Source organism: Eublepharis macularius, chromosome 15 (assembly GCF_028583425.1).
Source record: "Eublepharis macularius isolate TG4126 chromosome 15, MPM_Emac_v1.0, whole genome shotgun sequence".
NCBI classification, from domain to species: domain Eukaryota; kingdom Metazoa; phylum Chordata; class Lepidosauria; order Squamata; family Eublepharidae; genus Eublepharis; species Eublepharis macularius.
In genome coordinates, this window is record NC_072804.1 from 35,865,392 (window position 1) to 35,882,196 (window position 16,805).

The following is a 16,805-nucleotide window of genomic DNA, read 5'->3' on the forward strand; positions in this document are numbered from 1 at the left end:
GGAAACATCCCAAGATAGGGTGGGTGAACCCCCTTAATTATCTTGGCACAAGTAGGGGCCTGAGAAAAAGGGGGAAATTGTGCTTTATATGGATCCTGTCACATTTTGGAGAATTTTCCCTACCCCACTGCAGATAGGGGAAAAAAGCCCTCTCTACCTGGGGCTGTGCACCAACCAAATCCTAAAAGATTCTGCCCTCGAAATAAACTGAACTGTTCAGATTGAATCCAGTGTGTTTGCCTTTACATGGCACTATATTCTATTGCCAAGGCTGGCCCCGCTAGCAAAAGAGAACCTGTGTTCAATGCCTACTGTCTCGGAATGCCAGATGCTGGGATGAGAAACAAGGAGAGGCCATTCCATGCCCTCTGCCTGCGGGCATTGCAGCCATCTGGCTCTCTACTGAGGCTGGAAGCAGAATGCTGGACTGGGTGGAATTGGACTTTTGGGCTGATCCTGTGGGCAGTTTTTTGTTCTTTACATTCACCTTTGCCAAAAGGCTAGGGTTTTCTGGAAACAAATAAAGCTCTGCCTGGCACCATGTTTGCGGGTGCCCTGCAAGAGACAGACAGAAGAAACACCAGGTAAAGGCATCACATCTAAGAGTTTCCCCTTCTGGTGCCTGCCTCATATTTAGAAAAAAAACCCATTCCCTTTCTGCACATGGGAAGAATGTGTTCTGCTGAGAGAATTTTTAAATTCTTCTCACCCTCTCCCCAACTGTTTCCTCTCAATCACAGTCCTTGCACGAGGTCTGCCTTTTATACAATTTAAAGAACCTTTCTAGCCACTCACAGTGTTTTTTGGATGGCTTGGTAAGACTGGCCCAGGAGCTCAGTTGGAACACTGGGCCTCAGATCTGAAACATGGGGATTAACCTAGATAAATTAATAACTCTTTTAAAAACTACATCCCACATTTCTTCCCAGAGGAGACCCAAAGTGGCTTACAACATCGTTCTCCTGTCCTTCGTTTTATCCTCACAACAACCACTCTGTGATGGCTGAGAGTGGGTGACCACTTTTAGCCTAAGGCCAGTTCAAGGCCACCCATCAAGTTTCCATGGCAAAGCAGAGATTGCATTCTGAGTCTCCCAGATCCTAGTTTGACACTCTAACCACTGCACCACACTGGGCTCTCACTTAAGGAAAGGGGACCTGCCAAACTCCACATACTTGGAATTAAGGAAGAGCAAGACTGGAGTCCAGAAGCACCTTAGAGAAGATTTTCAGGGTCAGGCTTTCAGGAGTCAAACTTCTCTACTTCTATTTTGACTTTTAAAAGCTCATACCTTGGAAATCTTGTTGGCCTTTAAGGTAGACTTGAATTTTGGAATTAAGGAGCAACACATCCAGATAAGGTGTGGCTTCCAGCAGGCTTAAAACAAATAATTTCAAGCAAACATCTAGATCTGGTGTGTAGGAGCTTAGAGTTCCCGCTCTCTCATTTAGCAGCGAAACTCCAGAAAGGAGGCAAAGCATGGAACTGGGGAAACAGCAAGGAGCAGATGCCTGAAGGACTGGCCCAAAGCAAGGACTGAGCAGGGCACCATGACCCAAGGCTCTGAGTTCACAGATGTCATCAGACGATCTCTCTGCACCTTTCTAAATTTCCCTCTCCTAACTCAGGGTCAACAGACAGTTCTCTTCCCCAAACTGAGCTCCTCCCCACATTCCATACTTGAACGCTGAACTGGCAGCTTCAATTTCCCGCCAAAGGGGAAGGCACTGGAATAGTGCCAACACACACTTCCAATTGCATTTTAATTATCACCTTCCTTCAAAGAATCCCATAGTTATACATCCCATTTTATCCTCACAACATTTGGGTTTAGATTCTGTAACACTATCATGAGAAAGGGGGGAGGGTTAATGAAAGAGAAGCACTGTTCAGTGCTTAAGATTCTTTATTGGAGAATTTCACTTTTGTTTAAATCTCTGACGTGTCCATTATACATAATTTTGGCCTCTACTATAAAAGATAAAATCAAGAGCAAAAAGTTGGCTACTGGGGAAGAACACAAACAAAATATCCCAGAAGGAGCTGAACTGGTTGTTGGCAAAAAGAGCTTGTACTCTAGAAAGGAAAAATCTGGGGTGATGTACTGATAGAAGGACTGCTAAAGCTTCAGGCGGGAAGGGCCCTCTGGAGGAATCAGACATCTTGGCCAATGGTCTTAATACTACTTAATGGCAAAAAGGGGAATTACACGTGGAATGTGTGTCAAGCAATACAAGCATCTCTACTACTGTCAGGGACAAATATATCTCACAGACACACATCCATGTTCTCCCCATGGTGTAGTTTTTCTGCTTTGGTGAGTCAAGGTTGCCCAAGGCAGATTCTTGCTACGTTACAGCGCACAAACTCCAGATGGGGGAGTCAGGAGCTGTTTCTGAAGCTGCAGTACAAACCAAGATCAAAGGTGGAAGATATTTCTTATAGGGGAGGGGAGAGAAGGAAAAGGTGAAAGAACTGGAACTTCTGCAGGCTGTGGTGGCCACTGTGCAACTGCATATTTTGGCTTTTTAGATAGTTTAAAGTGATAATGACGAGTTATGTCTATGTGAATTGGGTATGTTCAAGTGTACAGTTCATATTTTGTTGGTGTTTGTATGGCTTATGGCTTCGGCCAGAAAAGCAATAAACATATTATTATTATTATATTTTGGCTTTGGGCTGTCGCTCATCCCCTAGAGGAACTTCTTTGTGGCAGACTATTACAATCAGTTCAAACCAATCACACGACACTTTCAAAGAATCCATCCAATAATGCTTAAGCACTTGGCGTCACGCTAATCAAAGGAAAAGGTGGTTTCATTTGGCTCTGACGTCCAATGTCCTCCAGCCGAAGTGTCCAACTGCTCTTCAGCAGCGGCTCTTGCTTCTGGGTCTCTGTGGGAAATACCAAGGGGTTCTCTTATACAGGCACTGCAAAACCTCCAACATCCCCTGATCTCAAACAGCATCACAGCATGCGAGTGGCTGACATCATAAGGAAATCTTCATAGTTGATCCGGGCATTGCCCGTCATGCTGGTATCCTTCTCCCGGAAGGCTTCGGTCATGGTCTGAAGCAAGGTACAGATCTGGATGAAGCGGTCCAACTGGATGCCGGGATTGGTGGCTTTCTGGGAGTACCGTGACAGCAGCAGCTGGGAAAACTGGGGGCTCAGGTTGTATCCCATTTGTGAGAGTGCTAGGAGAAAGGGAAGAGAGAAAGTCTGGAGAATGCTCACTTCGCATAGCCATGAGCAGAAATCACAGAGGCCCAGGGTTGCCAGACCAAGCGGGAGGATTGGGGGGGGGGGAGGGGGCCTTGAGACATTTCCCGTGTCACTATGTTACTTCCGAGCACAATTCAGAAATGACAGTAATAGCTCTAGGAATCACTGGTAAAACTCTATGGTAACTTTTAGAGTTGCCATTTGTCACTTCTGGGTTGTAAGCCTACAGCGGCCACATGTTCAAATGCTAAGGGGCAATCTGAATCGGATATCTTTTTAGGAGAGCTCCTCCAAGGCAACAGTTATCCAGAGCCACGGCTTCTCCAGACACTCAGAGGAGTGGCAGATGTGCTAAATCTTTGCACGGTCCCATCTGCTGTGGCATTCCTACCTTCTCCTCCAAACATTCAGCCTCCACTGCCATTGCTGCCTCCTATCACATGTTAGGGTTTGGGGAGGTAGAGGCTAATGGCAAACCCCACAGAACCCCACACTGCCCCCATACTTTGAATCAAAATGGAGCAGAGCAGTCAGAAGCCACCTGCTTCTTGGGAGGTGCTGCTGGCCTGAAGGAGCTGCCTGGCATTTGCTTGTCTGCTGTGCAGACAATTCAGCCAAAGAGCCAAGAAGCCTGGCTAGACAAAGTCAGCTACACTTAGTCCCCAGGCCACCAATTTAGCAGGCGTTAGCACATTCCTGTCATAAGGCACCAGGGGAAAGGTTCCACAGCACAACGAAGACTGAGGAGGCAGATTGTGTCAGTTGATCAATGGGAGCTTAGCAACAGAGAGGCAGAATTCTGGTCTCTACCAGCTCCATCAGGGAGTTTGCCAACCTAAGGAAAGGCAACTGAGTCAGAATTGACAACCTTGTCTGAAAGCTACTCCTCTACACAGATCTCCCAATGAGCAACAGCCATGCCAGGGGAGAGTCAAAGGTCACAGCCACCCTTTGGAGGTGCCAAAGACCAGCATCTCACCTTGGTGCAGCTCATTATAATTAATGCTTCCTGACTGGTCACGGTCATACTGCTGGAAGAGGTTCCGCCACTGCTGGATGAAGCACCACAAGGCTGAGAACCCATAGAGATCGATTCGCCCAGACCTGGATTTATCAAACATGTCTGCAGAGATAAAGAAGGGGGAGGTAAATTTCTGAATAGCAGTATGAAAGAAGAGCCAGGCTTCTATGAGATTCTTTTTTTCAGACAGTAGAAGGTAAGATAAGAGGGACAACTTCCAAAGATACCATAGGTTAGAATGAAACAGGTTTTGCATATTTCCAGAGTTTCAAAAACCTGCTTGACCAGAGAGCATACTGGGACCAAAGACACATGTGCACTCACAAGGTAGTCAAGGATTTGTCACACCTGTCTCTTGTCTTATGTGCACCACCTTTGTGACAGTATCAGACAGAAAGGGAAGGTAGAGAAAGAGAGAGAGAGAGAGAGATTCTCTTCATGTGGTTCTGTAATGAAGTTTGCCACAAGTAATGCCTGGGCAGCTTTTGGACTTTGGTATCAAAAGTGAGTGGGTGGGGAGTTAAAATAGAGTTTAGAGGGGGAAAAGAAAATCTCACTCACGTCCGCTTTGTTTTATGTCTCCAGTTATCACCAAAGGAGGAGCAAGGGGGGGGGAACAGGTCCCCCCATTTTTTAAGAAGAGAGGGAAATTAAATGTAGTTTCATTTCTGTAGAGGCTGACTGCCAGAACATAAATATTATTTAACTAAACTTGGTGTTCAAATTTTTAAAGCACTTGGATATATTATCTCAGTTATCCACTGTTATTCCAGATTGTTGTATGTATTTATCCTGTTTCTATTCCATCATTTTTTAGTTGTGTAATCCAGTTTTATTGTAGTGTTCATTGTATGTATTAGACTGGATTTTTCTTATAATGCTGTAATCTGCCTTGAGTCTTAATGAGAAAAGAAGATGAAAAACACAGCCAATAAATAAGTAAATAAATAAATTCTTGCAACAGCTCTGTGAGGTAGGCCTGTATTACGATCCTCACGTGGTAGATGAGGGGGATTTGGCCAAGAAAAGAGCAACTTGGCCCATATTCCTCTGAGATTTCATGATCAAGGCAAGACCGGAACCAGGGAGTTCCTGGCTCACGCTCTCAGCAACTACACGGGAAGAGCTCTCAAACTTGGCCCCATGGACCTGTCCAGCAGCTGTCACTGGCCTGGGCAAGTTTATCGCACTCATTCTCTTTGCCAGTTCAGCAAAATTCACCAGCTGTGAGCACACACATCAGGAGTGGGATGAAAAAAACATCTATTAAACCTGATTTCTCCAGATGCTATAAGCTATTTCTTGAGAAAGATGGCTGTGCTCTGGCATGGACAGACACGTTCAAATATCCAGACATTTACTGTAATATTCTAAACTCTACACTTTTCTTTACAGTCTTATGTAAGCAGAAAAATATCCCTCCCCAAATACTGAGATAAGTGTCCCTTCAAATCGGTACACTTGAAGAACATATTGCATCTCTCTGCATGGTTTGGTGTAGTGGTTAAGAGCGTGGGACTCTAATCTGGGGAGCCGGGTTTGATTCCCCACTTCTCCACTTGAAGCCAGCTGGGTGACCTTGGGCTAGTCACGGCTCTCTGGAGCTCTCTCAGCCCCACCCACCTCACAGGGTGTTTTGTTGTGGGGATAATAATGGCATACTTTGTAAACCGCTCTGAGTGGGCATTAAGTTGTCCTGAAGGGCGGTATATAAATCGAATGTTGTTGTTATTATTGTAACAGTACATACATTTTTTTGTATTTTGGTAAGCATACATGAGTACTGGATAGCCTAAGGCACATTAGCAGCACTCAGACATCAGAATAAGCCACACAAAGCCAGGATATGCGCAAAGGGAGTTTGTTACGGGAGCCATTTATATATCCCTCCTTCTGTGGAAAATCTTGTGACATACAAATGCAGGTGTGAATTAACAGATAGAATCTTGGTTTGTGGGAGGAAACCATCTCAGGTTAATTTGCTTGCCTGTATCCCTACATTAGGGATAACCAGACATAGTTTCTAACTGGGGGTGGGGCCTATCCAAAGGAGGGAGGCAGAGCCTGCCTGGTCAGCCCCCAAGTAAGAGGGGCCCAGGTGAAGAGGTGCTAGGCAGGCACATCACTCACTGTGGTGAGTCCTCCTTCCCTGCATCTCTGTCTTACACCCATCCCTCTCTTTGGGCTGGGTGGTCCTGGCAGGGGGAGGGGCAGCCTCTCAGGCCATCAACCCAACCACATCTTCTCATGTGGCCTTAATGGCCAATCTGCCTCTGGTTTCTCACTGGAGTGATCCATGAAAGAAGGATGGAGAGAAAATGAGAAAGGCACATGTGCAAACTTGGTCGTAAGTCAGGTTCATACACAATCCGGCATCACGTCAGCTTGCTGTGATGTCTGGACACAGCCTCCAAGGAATAACTGGTCAGCTTCCGGCCCCAGCCCACAGCTCAACTCACTCATCATCATCAAGCAAGTTTCGTCATTGAAGGCAGACCAGTTGGAGTTGACAAGGGCCTGCCGGAGCTCTTTGATAGAGATGTAGCCACTGTGGTCGCAATCCACACTCTGGAACCAGGAGAAGGCTTCAGGATCCACGCCATGGGGGACGGCACCTGCTGGGAACAGGGCAAAACATACACTAGGAGGAGGGCAGCACTGTTTACAACTAAGGCACAGAAGATACCTGCCGATGTGGCCGTCAACATCTGAGCTCAGCAGTGTTGCAGATTTCAAGCAGCTGGAGCAGAAGGTATTGGATGGTGCCACTCTCCTGCTGAGTCAGCACTTCTTTTTGGAAAAAGCTTTTTTTTTTAATGGCCTAGTTATTAATCCCCCGAAAGGAAACTCAGCCACAGCCAGGACCCAGAGCCTTGTAAAAACACAAGGAAAATAAATGAGATCTCTTCAGATACTTTGTAAAGTTGAGTGCAAACATGCGGAAGTTGTGTCGTTTCAGCAGGATGTAAATGCTGCCCGGTTACGGGAGACAGATGCACAGCCATAAAGTTTTATATTCGCCGCTTGGGGTGGCGGCTTCGGTGCTTTTCTGCTCCCACCTTGGAGCCTTAAATAATGCAACGGGGACATATTTCCAAACCGCCAGTCTAAATGGAGATGAATAATTCAATTAGCGACTGCCGCTTCAATTCTGCAGCGCAAAGCATGCATCAAGTGCTCTAGATGCACTCCAAGAGTCCCCTAAGTGATAGATGCCAAAGATAGATGGTTGTCTTCCTTACAGTACTTTTTACAAGCAACAGAGGGGAAATCTCAGATACTCTGTGGCAAGCCCTAATGGTTCCAGTGACTGTGTTCATTTTGAAACATGGTAAAATAGTTAGAAGGCCAGAGCAGGGAGATCTGGATACAAATCCCTACTGGGTTATCTGGGGTCAATTCCAGTCTCTTAGCCTAACGTAGTTTGCTGGGTTGTAAACCCAAAAAGAGCAGAAAAAAGCATGGATGCTGTCCAGTGGATCTTGACATATGGTCAGGATAAAAAGAGTAACCTAGTAAATACACACAACATCCAGAAAACACAACTATTTTGCAATATCCAGCTGAATCCTGCTAGCCCACAAAACCTACGTATTACTAGCCTACATGTATTTGTATTAGGCTTTTGCATTGCAGGGAGGGCCTAAATAGGGGATGGGGGTGCAGGAATAATTCTAATTTACCAAAGCTCCCAAGTTCATCACCTGTAACAACTTTTTACTCCTCACATGTGACAGGCATGAGCAGGGCTTTTTTTCAGCTGGAACGCAGTGGAACAGAGTTCTGGAACCTCTTGAAAATGGTCACATGGCTGGTGGCCCCGCCCCCTGATCTCCATGCCACGGCGCCACGGCGTGGAGGGCAATCTAAACTCCCCTCTGTCTGGAGATCAGGGGGTGGGGCCACCAGCCATGTGACCATTTTTCTCCGAGGGCCACTGAGTTCCACCACCTCTTTTCCCAGAAAAAAAAAGCCCTGGGCATGAGGCTATTTACAATCATAACCTCGTCGTTGCAGGAAGTGTTTCTGATGACAATTCAACACGTCAGTTTTTAGTTTTGCTTAAGACAACCCATGTAAACATAGGGCACGGATTTGCAACATTTGTAGCACTTCTTGTTTCTAGTCCTCTGTGTGAACACTGAACTTGAAATAGCCAAATTAGAATCAGGTTCTCAAAATTCAGATTTAAAATTTAAATTCCAAACCAAGTGGATTTTGAAATCCAGATGAGGTAAGGAGGAAGGAATTTAGGTTTTCATTGAAATACATGAAGCAGGAGACTGAAAATTGAACTCCAATTCTTTGTCTTCCTCTACCTCCATTAAGAACTTGGCATTCAAAGGGGGTTTTGAGGGGGGGAACAAATCTCCAAGAGTATTAAGATGAAAAAAGAATATTTGGATAAGCAATTCCAAGTAGAAAGGTGATGTCATTGAGACAACTCATGGGGGTAGCTGGCCATTGTTTTATTATAGGGTACATGTCCAAAAGCTGTTGTGGATTTGGATTGGAAGGTCTGTATTTAGTGCCACTGTGAAGGTGAAATGCTCCATGTGCCTTCAACATCTCAGAAACATGGGAGTCTGGCAAGAAGTAGCAACCTTAATATTAGTTTGGAGAAATGCTGGGCGTTCACAATCGAATTCCAGTATCTGTCAACATAGAAAACTATGGGTCTTCACCATGATCACGTCATATGATGGCACCAATCCAACTGATCACTGTAACAGGTACAGGTACTTTAGCACTCACCCCCAGGACCTCCTGCCCCATAGGGTCCAGACTGAGGGGCACCATATGGATTAGTAGATGGCTGCCCATAAGGCCCTCCAGGTGCTGGGCCTCCTCCATACATGCTCCCAGGGGGCCCAGAGGATGGGTGGCCATATGCTCCTCCATTAGACGGTGGCCCATATGGACCACCAGGTGCTGGTCCGCTGTAGGGAGCCCCAGTAGGCAGCCCACCATATTGGCCGCCGGGATATCCCCCCTGGGGAGCTCCAGGTGGTTGTCCAGCAGTTCCAGGGTAACCCTGTAGAAGAAAGAAACAGTCATGAGCAACCAAGCAGTTTGTTGGAAACAGAAAAAAACCCAGCATGAGTCCTGAATTTCTAGATTTCCTAGACAGGCAGAAATTTGGAATGTGGGGGTCAGCAAGAGGTCTAGCAAGCACTCAGGATATATATTCAAGATAAGCTGCACCCAGATCAGCTCTTTCTGAATTGCTTCCTCTCTTACTCAGCAGTGATAATAATGAGTATGGAGCCAAGGCTTGGCAATTATTCTGGATGGATTATTCTGCAGTAAGATCGAGCAGTATTGATCTGAGACTCACTGAAATCAGAAGGGAACTGGGAATGGTTCCTGGTGTTCTGGAATCTACTCCCTATGGAGCTCTCTGCTTCTCAGTCTGTTCTCCATACACCCTTTTCGCTCCCTAGAAGACACCTACAGAGTTTAGAAACTGTACACAAAGATGCCTCATGTTTTGTTCCTGGTGTGGAACTTACTTTCTGTTGACATAATATTTGGATGCAAACAGGAATCACAACTTTTAAAAAAGCAACCTCTGCAGCGGCCACTGGCCCTAAAGGCCCAGGGATGGCTCACTCTCTGCTTACTTGCTGAACTTGCAGAACAAGAAACGGCCAAGCCATGACATTCCCCAGTCTGCTCTAGAGAGCGGCAAGGAACATCCAGTCCAGAGCAAACTAAACAGAGAGGGGAGAGAAGCAAAAGGAATAGGAACAAATTGAGGTTATATGTATGTTGCCTTGCTTTGGGCCAAGGAGGAGTGATGCACAACTTCTGTCCTAATGGTACTGGGCAAGCTGGATCAGTAGCCCAACATTATCAAATGCAGAGGAGGGATGCAGGCCGCTTGTGTAGTTAACAGTTATATAGCAGAGGGAATTTGGCTCTGTGCTGCTCCGCTCACCCCTGCTTGACAAGCTGCATCTGCTAGAACATCCCTTTTTTAGTGCAACAATGACAGCTGGATTTCTAGTACATGCTCTTATCTGGGTGTAAGACCTTACGGTATGCAGCAGGTCATTTTGAGTAGCTTTAAAAAGAACAGCCGAGTTTTAGCATTCTGTGTACCGGGCGGCCCTAGTTAGCAATAACCATGTTTTAAAAGCTCCTCTGTATTCAAAGCATTTCATATACAATACTTTCACAACAGCCTGGGAAGGTAGGCTGCTGTTATCATCTGCATATTGCCAAAGCAGAGCAGAGGCTGAGTGAGCAGCTTTCATAAGAATATCCAATGAGTGCACGGCACAGGCCAAACCCTATGAATTCCTTATTCATTCCTCTAATAAATCTGTATTATGAGAGTATTATAACCCAGTTTACTAACTGGATAGGAAGGGGTGGGGGAAGGCTTGGTCTCCTTCTGAACACTGAACTGCATTGTGATCTACTGGAAAAACCCTAGGTAATTATTTACATAGACAAATAGCATGCCCGAGGAACAGCATGATTTGAGTCCAGTGGCACCTTAGAGACCAACAGATTTACAGGGTGTAAGCTTTTGAGAGTCAGAGCTCCCTTCTTCAGACACCAAATGCAGAATAGATATTATACCTAAGGGGACAAAAAAAGAGAGGTGTCTGAAGAAGGGAACTTTGACTCTCGAAAGATTACACCTTGCAAATCTTGTTAGTCTCTAAAGTACTGCTGTTCTACTGAAAATCAACATGGCAACTTCCATGAAACACGCCTGAGGAGGCATCATTCGAACCCAGGGCTTGGAGGTTCGATGATCAGACCCCGTTTAGCCCCCTCCCCCAAGAACAACCCCCAGGTCCTGCCCCATAAGGGAGTCCAAAATGACATCTATCCGTCCTTTTGGCGTCCCTTTCTATCTTCTATACCCCTCTTTGACGCTACCCTCCCTGTTGCCTTGGAAACGGACGACGTCGCCTAGGCAACGTGAGAGCCTAGCCTTTCCCCCTCCCCCGGGACGCCTCCGCCCTCCCATCGGCCACCGCGGCGTAGGTGGAAGAAGGAGTGATGATTCGATGCTCCCTTCTCACCTCTCTTGCTTACCTGTCCATACGGGTAACTGGCCGCCATTGATGCTTTCACAGCCAGCCGAGAACTACCCACTCCTCCTCCTCTCCTGCTGACACAAATACGGGCACGCCTACTGTCCTCAGCGTCGCCATCCGATTGGCCGAAACTCGCCGAGCCTCGCACGGACCGAGGCCGGATGTCTGTCAATCAGCTGCTCTGCGTAGGCGGGGCGTGCGTCTGATACAGTTCTTCCCTCCTGCACATTTCCTGGCAGGGAAAGGAGCGGCTGGTGGGTTCGGCCGAGCGAAGGACACGCCCATTCACTTCCCTTTGTCCCGCCCCTCTAGCGCAATTGGCTGTTGTTAGGATTTCTCTTTTCGCCGCTTTTACCTCAGCGCTGTTGAATCAATCAATTTGGAACCTGATAATAAAAAAGTGATATAAGATGCGCTTTCTCCTTCCTTATCATTAATACAGTTAACAATGATAACACCTCACATTATAAAATGCGTATTTTTTTATTATTGCTGTAGTGAAGAAACACTGCTCAATAGTCTGTACGACTAAAAGATGAACGTTGAGAAGTGAGACAATAATGACGAAAAAACCGTTATGAAATCATGAATTTCCATTTGATAATAATGTGACATTGTTATTACAGTTAATGTTACAATTTGGGGTTGCCAATCTCCAGGTAGGGCCTGGAGGACCCCCCCCCCCCCAGTGTAATTCCATCTCCAGGCGACAGAGATCTGTTCCCCTGGAGAAAACGGCTGTTTTGGAGGCTGGTCTGTATGGCATTATACCCCTTGAGGCTTCTCTCATCCCATCCCCAAACCTCGCCCTAACCAGGCTCAAGCTCCAAAATGTTGGCAACCCTATTTATTCATGCAACCCTGAAGTTGGCAACCCTATTTATTCATGTGTATCATTTTCTGGCCACCAGACCCATGTTTGTTTTACTTCTGAATAAACGTGCTTATGTCCCAGCCAAGAACATTGCGAGAACGGTTGCCAACATACCTGGAGATTTGGGGGTGGAGCCTGGGAGGGTGGAGTTTGGGGAGGGACCTCAGTGGGGTATAACCATAATCCCGCTTGCAAAGCTGCCTTTTTCTCTAGGTAGTCTGGAGATCAGCTATAATTCTGGAATGACTCCAGGCCCCACCTGGAGGTTGGCCACCCTAATTGTGTGTCACCTGTCTACCAGTAAATGGTGGCTGCAAACTTATTTTTAAGGTGCTCAGATTCAAAGGGGGCTCCCATTCCACAGAAGAATGCATTTTCATTTGCTCCTTTGCAAACTTCATCTTTCCTCACCCCCAAAATGATCTAAATTCTCCTGCCATTCCCACCCTCAGTGAGCCAGCCACCCTCCCCCAAGACCTGTTTCTAATCTGGTATGGGCAATCTTTGCTTGCCTAGTCAAGACATACATCGTACAAAGGGATTTGTACTGTTGTTACAATAAAAAAAATTGTTGGTATTTAAAGTGCTAGAAGACTCCCTGTTATACTTGGCTTTTCTTGGGAGGAAGAAATTCAACACAGTTAATTTAACCAGTCAACTTCTGCATGCTGGGAAAAACATATACTAGGTTAAAAAGAGGTTGGATGTTAGTAGGCCCCAATAAACTTCTTCCCTCCCATTCTTCACTGGGTCGTTTTTACTCATTCTTAAGGTTTAACGTATCACCTTCTTTGTTAGGAAGAATATTTCTCTGAATCGAATTGATTTTGGTGGGGTTCCCCCCCTCCACCAGCCTTTTTCTTGTGTGTGAATTGGCTTGTTTGCCTTGATTGATACATCTGACTTGCATTCACTGGGTGAAAGAATGCTTTTATGTCACTGTGTTATTTATTTCCAGTCTGTTAAAGCAGAGATTAATTCAGCCATCTCAAGGCATTCAAAGTAACGCTTGGTAACATGCGCTTTAAATAGTTGAGACACTCGAAAAGATTTGTGGCTGCTTTATTGCAGTGACTGATATCCCAACCCAAATAAAAAGCCTTGGGGGCTTCTTCTTCTCCCCTGCAACCTGCTCAGTTGTGCTCTTTTATGTGTCAAGCTTTTGGCTTGACGGGGCTCTTTGTGTGTATTGCAAATCCAAAATTCTATTATCAAAATATTAATAAAAAGTAGCATGTTGCCCAAATGGAGACAAATAACAGCCATTTAACAAACTTGAGTATCTGCCAAAAATCTATAAGGCTGTTTGGTTCATTGCAGCTGCTGCTAGAACAAGGGGAGGGCACTGCTTGCAGCTGTGTGCTGATATCTTTTGGAGGACCAGAAAAAGCAAAAAATCTTTCCTTACCTGCTGATTCAGGAAGCTTTATGACAGATCTACCTGCCATTTGGGGCATTGCCTTTTTAAAGTTCTATACGTTGATGCTGAAAGAGGAGTGGAGACATTGCAGCTACCCCAATGGTTAGGAATGCCAACTCTGGGTTGGGAAATTTCTGGAAATTTGAGGGTAGATGGTGGGATTTGTGTAGGGGGGACCTCAGCAAAGTACAATGCTGTAGAGTCCACCCTTGAAAGCAGCCCTTTTTTCCCCAGAGACTTCGAGGCCTAGCTTAAAAAAGCACTTTGGGCAACCAAACATAGCTGAGTGCGCAAACACATTTCACACATACACACACACGTTGCCCAGACTTTGTGCTGGGTGCCTGCCAGCCACCGAGTACTTCCTTTTCTGTGATATTTGTTACTGAAAACTTTATAAGTTGATACTGAATAACACTGAACCAAGCATATCTGCAACTGATCTCATAATGGCTGGTGTCCTGAGTTTCATTTATTTTCTGGTGTTCCCAGATCTACTTCCCTCTAGTCACCGAGAGATTCTTATGGTTCCTCCTACCCCTGTCAAATCAATGTGGATGCTCTCCCCTTATTTCTTCACATTTCTGGGTACCCAAACTTTTTGGCTGACTTGTTATCTCCTGATCTTGTGAGATCTCAGATGTTCAGTAAGATTGATACTTGGATGAGGAACCATCAAGGAAGACTCAGCAGAGGAAGGCAATGGCAAGCCACCTCTGATCCTCACTTGCCTTGAAAGTAGGCTTACCAGCCTCCAGGTGATAGCTGGAGATCTCCTGGAATTACAACTGATCTCCAGGCAACAGAGATCAATTCCCCTAGAGAAAACAGCTGCTTTGAAGAATGGACTCTGGAATTATACCCCACTGAGGCCCATCCCCTCAAACCCCACCGTCTTCAGACTCCACCCCCCAAATCTCCAGGAATTTCCCAACCTGGACCTGGCAACCCTACTTAAAAGCCCCTTACTGGGGTCACCATCAATTGTGACTTGACGGCATGTGCTTATGTTACGTAAATGTTTTGGGGCTGTCTAACTGTTTGGATAAAAGATATGACAATACACTGAGACTGGCTCTCAGTCATTGGTTTCACTTTGATTCTTTGCTTGTTTTAAGTTTGCCAACTTTTACATTGGTGGCTTCTCTTCCTTTAACAGTGTGACAAGTAGAAATTCAGCAGGTGAAGCCGTCCCTGATGGAGACACTTTTACTTGCTTAATTTCCACATACCGTACTGCTGTTAGTGTTATATTCTATGAGACCCCCTGTTTTAACATGTATGTTTGAGGTGATTCCAGATGGGTAGCTATGATAGTCTGTAACAGAATAAAACAAGTCCATTGGACTGCTGTTTTATATTTTCAAGGTATCATGTATGATAGGCCTTTATGTGACTTGGCAGCTGATGCCATTGCTGAAGACTGACCCAAGAATTGTATTTCAAGCTTAGTCTCAATGGTATCTGAGGAAAACTGCTTGGGAGGGACATCAATGGACGGAGAAGAAGTAATGGGAGCTTGCCAAGTAGGGTTGCATAGAGGAGTGTAGAATCTTTCAAGAGTAGGGAGAATTTATCAAGAATAAGTTGGACTGTCTCCTAATAATGAAATAAAGGTCTTTTAGATTGGATATTAGGAGTTTTCACTGGCAGTAAAGGCCAGATGAGTTAATTTATTTTGATGTAAAGAGGAAGCAGGTTTTGGACTGTGTATGGCAGGGAGATTTCTGCTAGTAGTCGGGTTGTCGATCATATATCGGGTCTTGATGATTACATTGATCATGCATTTATGTTGTGAAATGAGGCATGAGATGGGTTTCGGCGGAGCCAAATGAATGGAAGACATGGGCAATCCAAACATTGGGCCGGGTCCAGCTTGGGGAAAATGCTTATGTAGCAATTTCAAAAGCAATGGTTGTTTATCCCAATGATTGCTATACAAGTAATGATTTGCTCCATTGGTTTGCCCTAATAGGTTGTTCATCCTAATGACCGCCTGTCCCGGTAGCATTCTGATCTGGCTAAGTGCCAGTCGTTTACCCCAGTGACTTGTCTGTCCTAGTAATCTGTCCACTCCTAACTAAGGGGAAAATGTTCAGGGGGCCAATGTTGTGAAGGGGAGAATACCTATAAAAGGTTATTAAAAGGATGGATCATACCAAGAAAAGCATAGGTTTACTTATCTCTTTCTCTTTCTATCTGTCACTATCTTTACACTTACCTTCTCTTCTGAGTCGATTGCACTAGTTGCAGTAAACCCTGAAGCCTGCCTAATCCAAGAAGACCAGTCAACTCATTCTGCTTTTGGAAATGGGTGAGATTTTGCAATGTTAACCTTGTATTATGAAGAGTTAGCATGGTGGTAAGATTTATTGACATTGTAAATTTATCCTCTTCTGGATCGGAGAGCTAGATACAGTACTCGGATAAACTTTGCTGCCTTTATGAATGGCATAAAATGTATGATTGTGCTTGTGTACTCCAGGGAAGTAGCTGAATAATTACAAATTTTTTGGGTTGCATCTGGTTCTTTTCCAACTGGAATTTATTTCTTAATCGCAAGGACTATCCCTTGCTCAGATGTGCAAGTCTGTGAGGGAAATAAATGTAACAGTTAACAGATAGTAGCACAGGAGCAGGGCCCCTAAAACAGTTGGCAACCTTCTCTGCTTGTGCTTCATACCAGGTTGCTCCAGGAGATCATGTATACATATATTCTCCCTCAAAATCCGATTATTGTTTAAGGAGAGCCAATATGGCATATTGGTTTTGTTGGATCTGAGAGGTGGTGTTGGAAAGTGCCGTCAAGTTGCAGCCAACTTATGATGATCCTATAGGGTCTTCCAGGCAAGATATAAGCAGAGGTGGTTTGCCATTGACTGCCTCTGCAGAGCAACCCTGGACTTGCTTGGTGGTCTCTCATTCAAGTACTAACTAGGGCTGACCCTGCTTAGCTTCCAAGATCTGATGAGACTGGACTAGCCGTCCTTGGCCATCCAGATCATGACATTTGAGATACCAGGGTTCAACCCCCCGCCCCATACACACACTTTGGCCGAATCCACACTACCTATTTGTTTCTGCGGCTTTTTCACAATTGGCACGCTATTCATGCAGATACTCACACTCTTTCCCATTCCGCGTGTTCCCCGCCATCACCGCGCCACTATTGCGCCTTCCCTCCAAACCACGTGATATTTGCAGAA

General features: G+C 45.4%; 1 protein-coding gene across 2 annotated transcripts; it reads right to left on the bottom strand.

Annotated features, from left to right (window-relative positions):
• Window positions 1-1,888: 1,888 nt before the first annotated feature.
• On the bottom strand, window positions 1,889-11,384 carry PEF1 (penta-EF-hand domain containing 1). Of its 2 annotated transcripts, none has more exons than XM_055000073.1 (5): window positions 11,304-11,384; window positions 9,003-9,282; window positions 6,707-6,862; window positions 4,206-4,349; window positions 1,889-3,198 (listed from the first exon to the last, which is right to left on the bottom strand). In XM_055000073.1, exons 1-5 carry the CDS (start codon window positions 11,328-11,330, stop codon window positions 2,969-2,971), a joined length of 837 nt encoding a protein of 278 aa, XP_054856048.1. In that variant the 5' UTR covers window positions 11,331-11,384; the 3' UTR covers window positions 1,889-2,968. The 2 variants fall into 2 exon arrangements, with proteins under 2 accessions (XP_054856048.1, XP_054856047.1); XM_055000072.1 differs by having other exon boundaries at window positions 6,707-6,865.
• Between the last annotated feature and the right edge of the window lie 5,421 nt (window positions 11,385-16,805).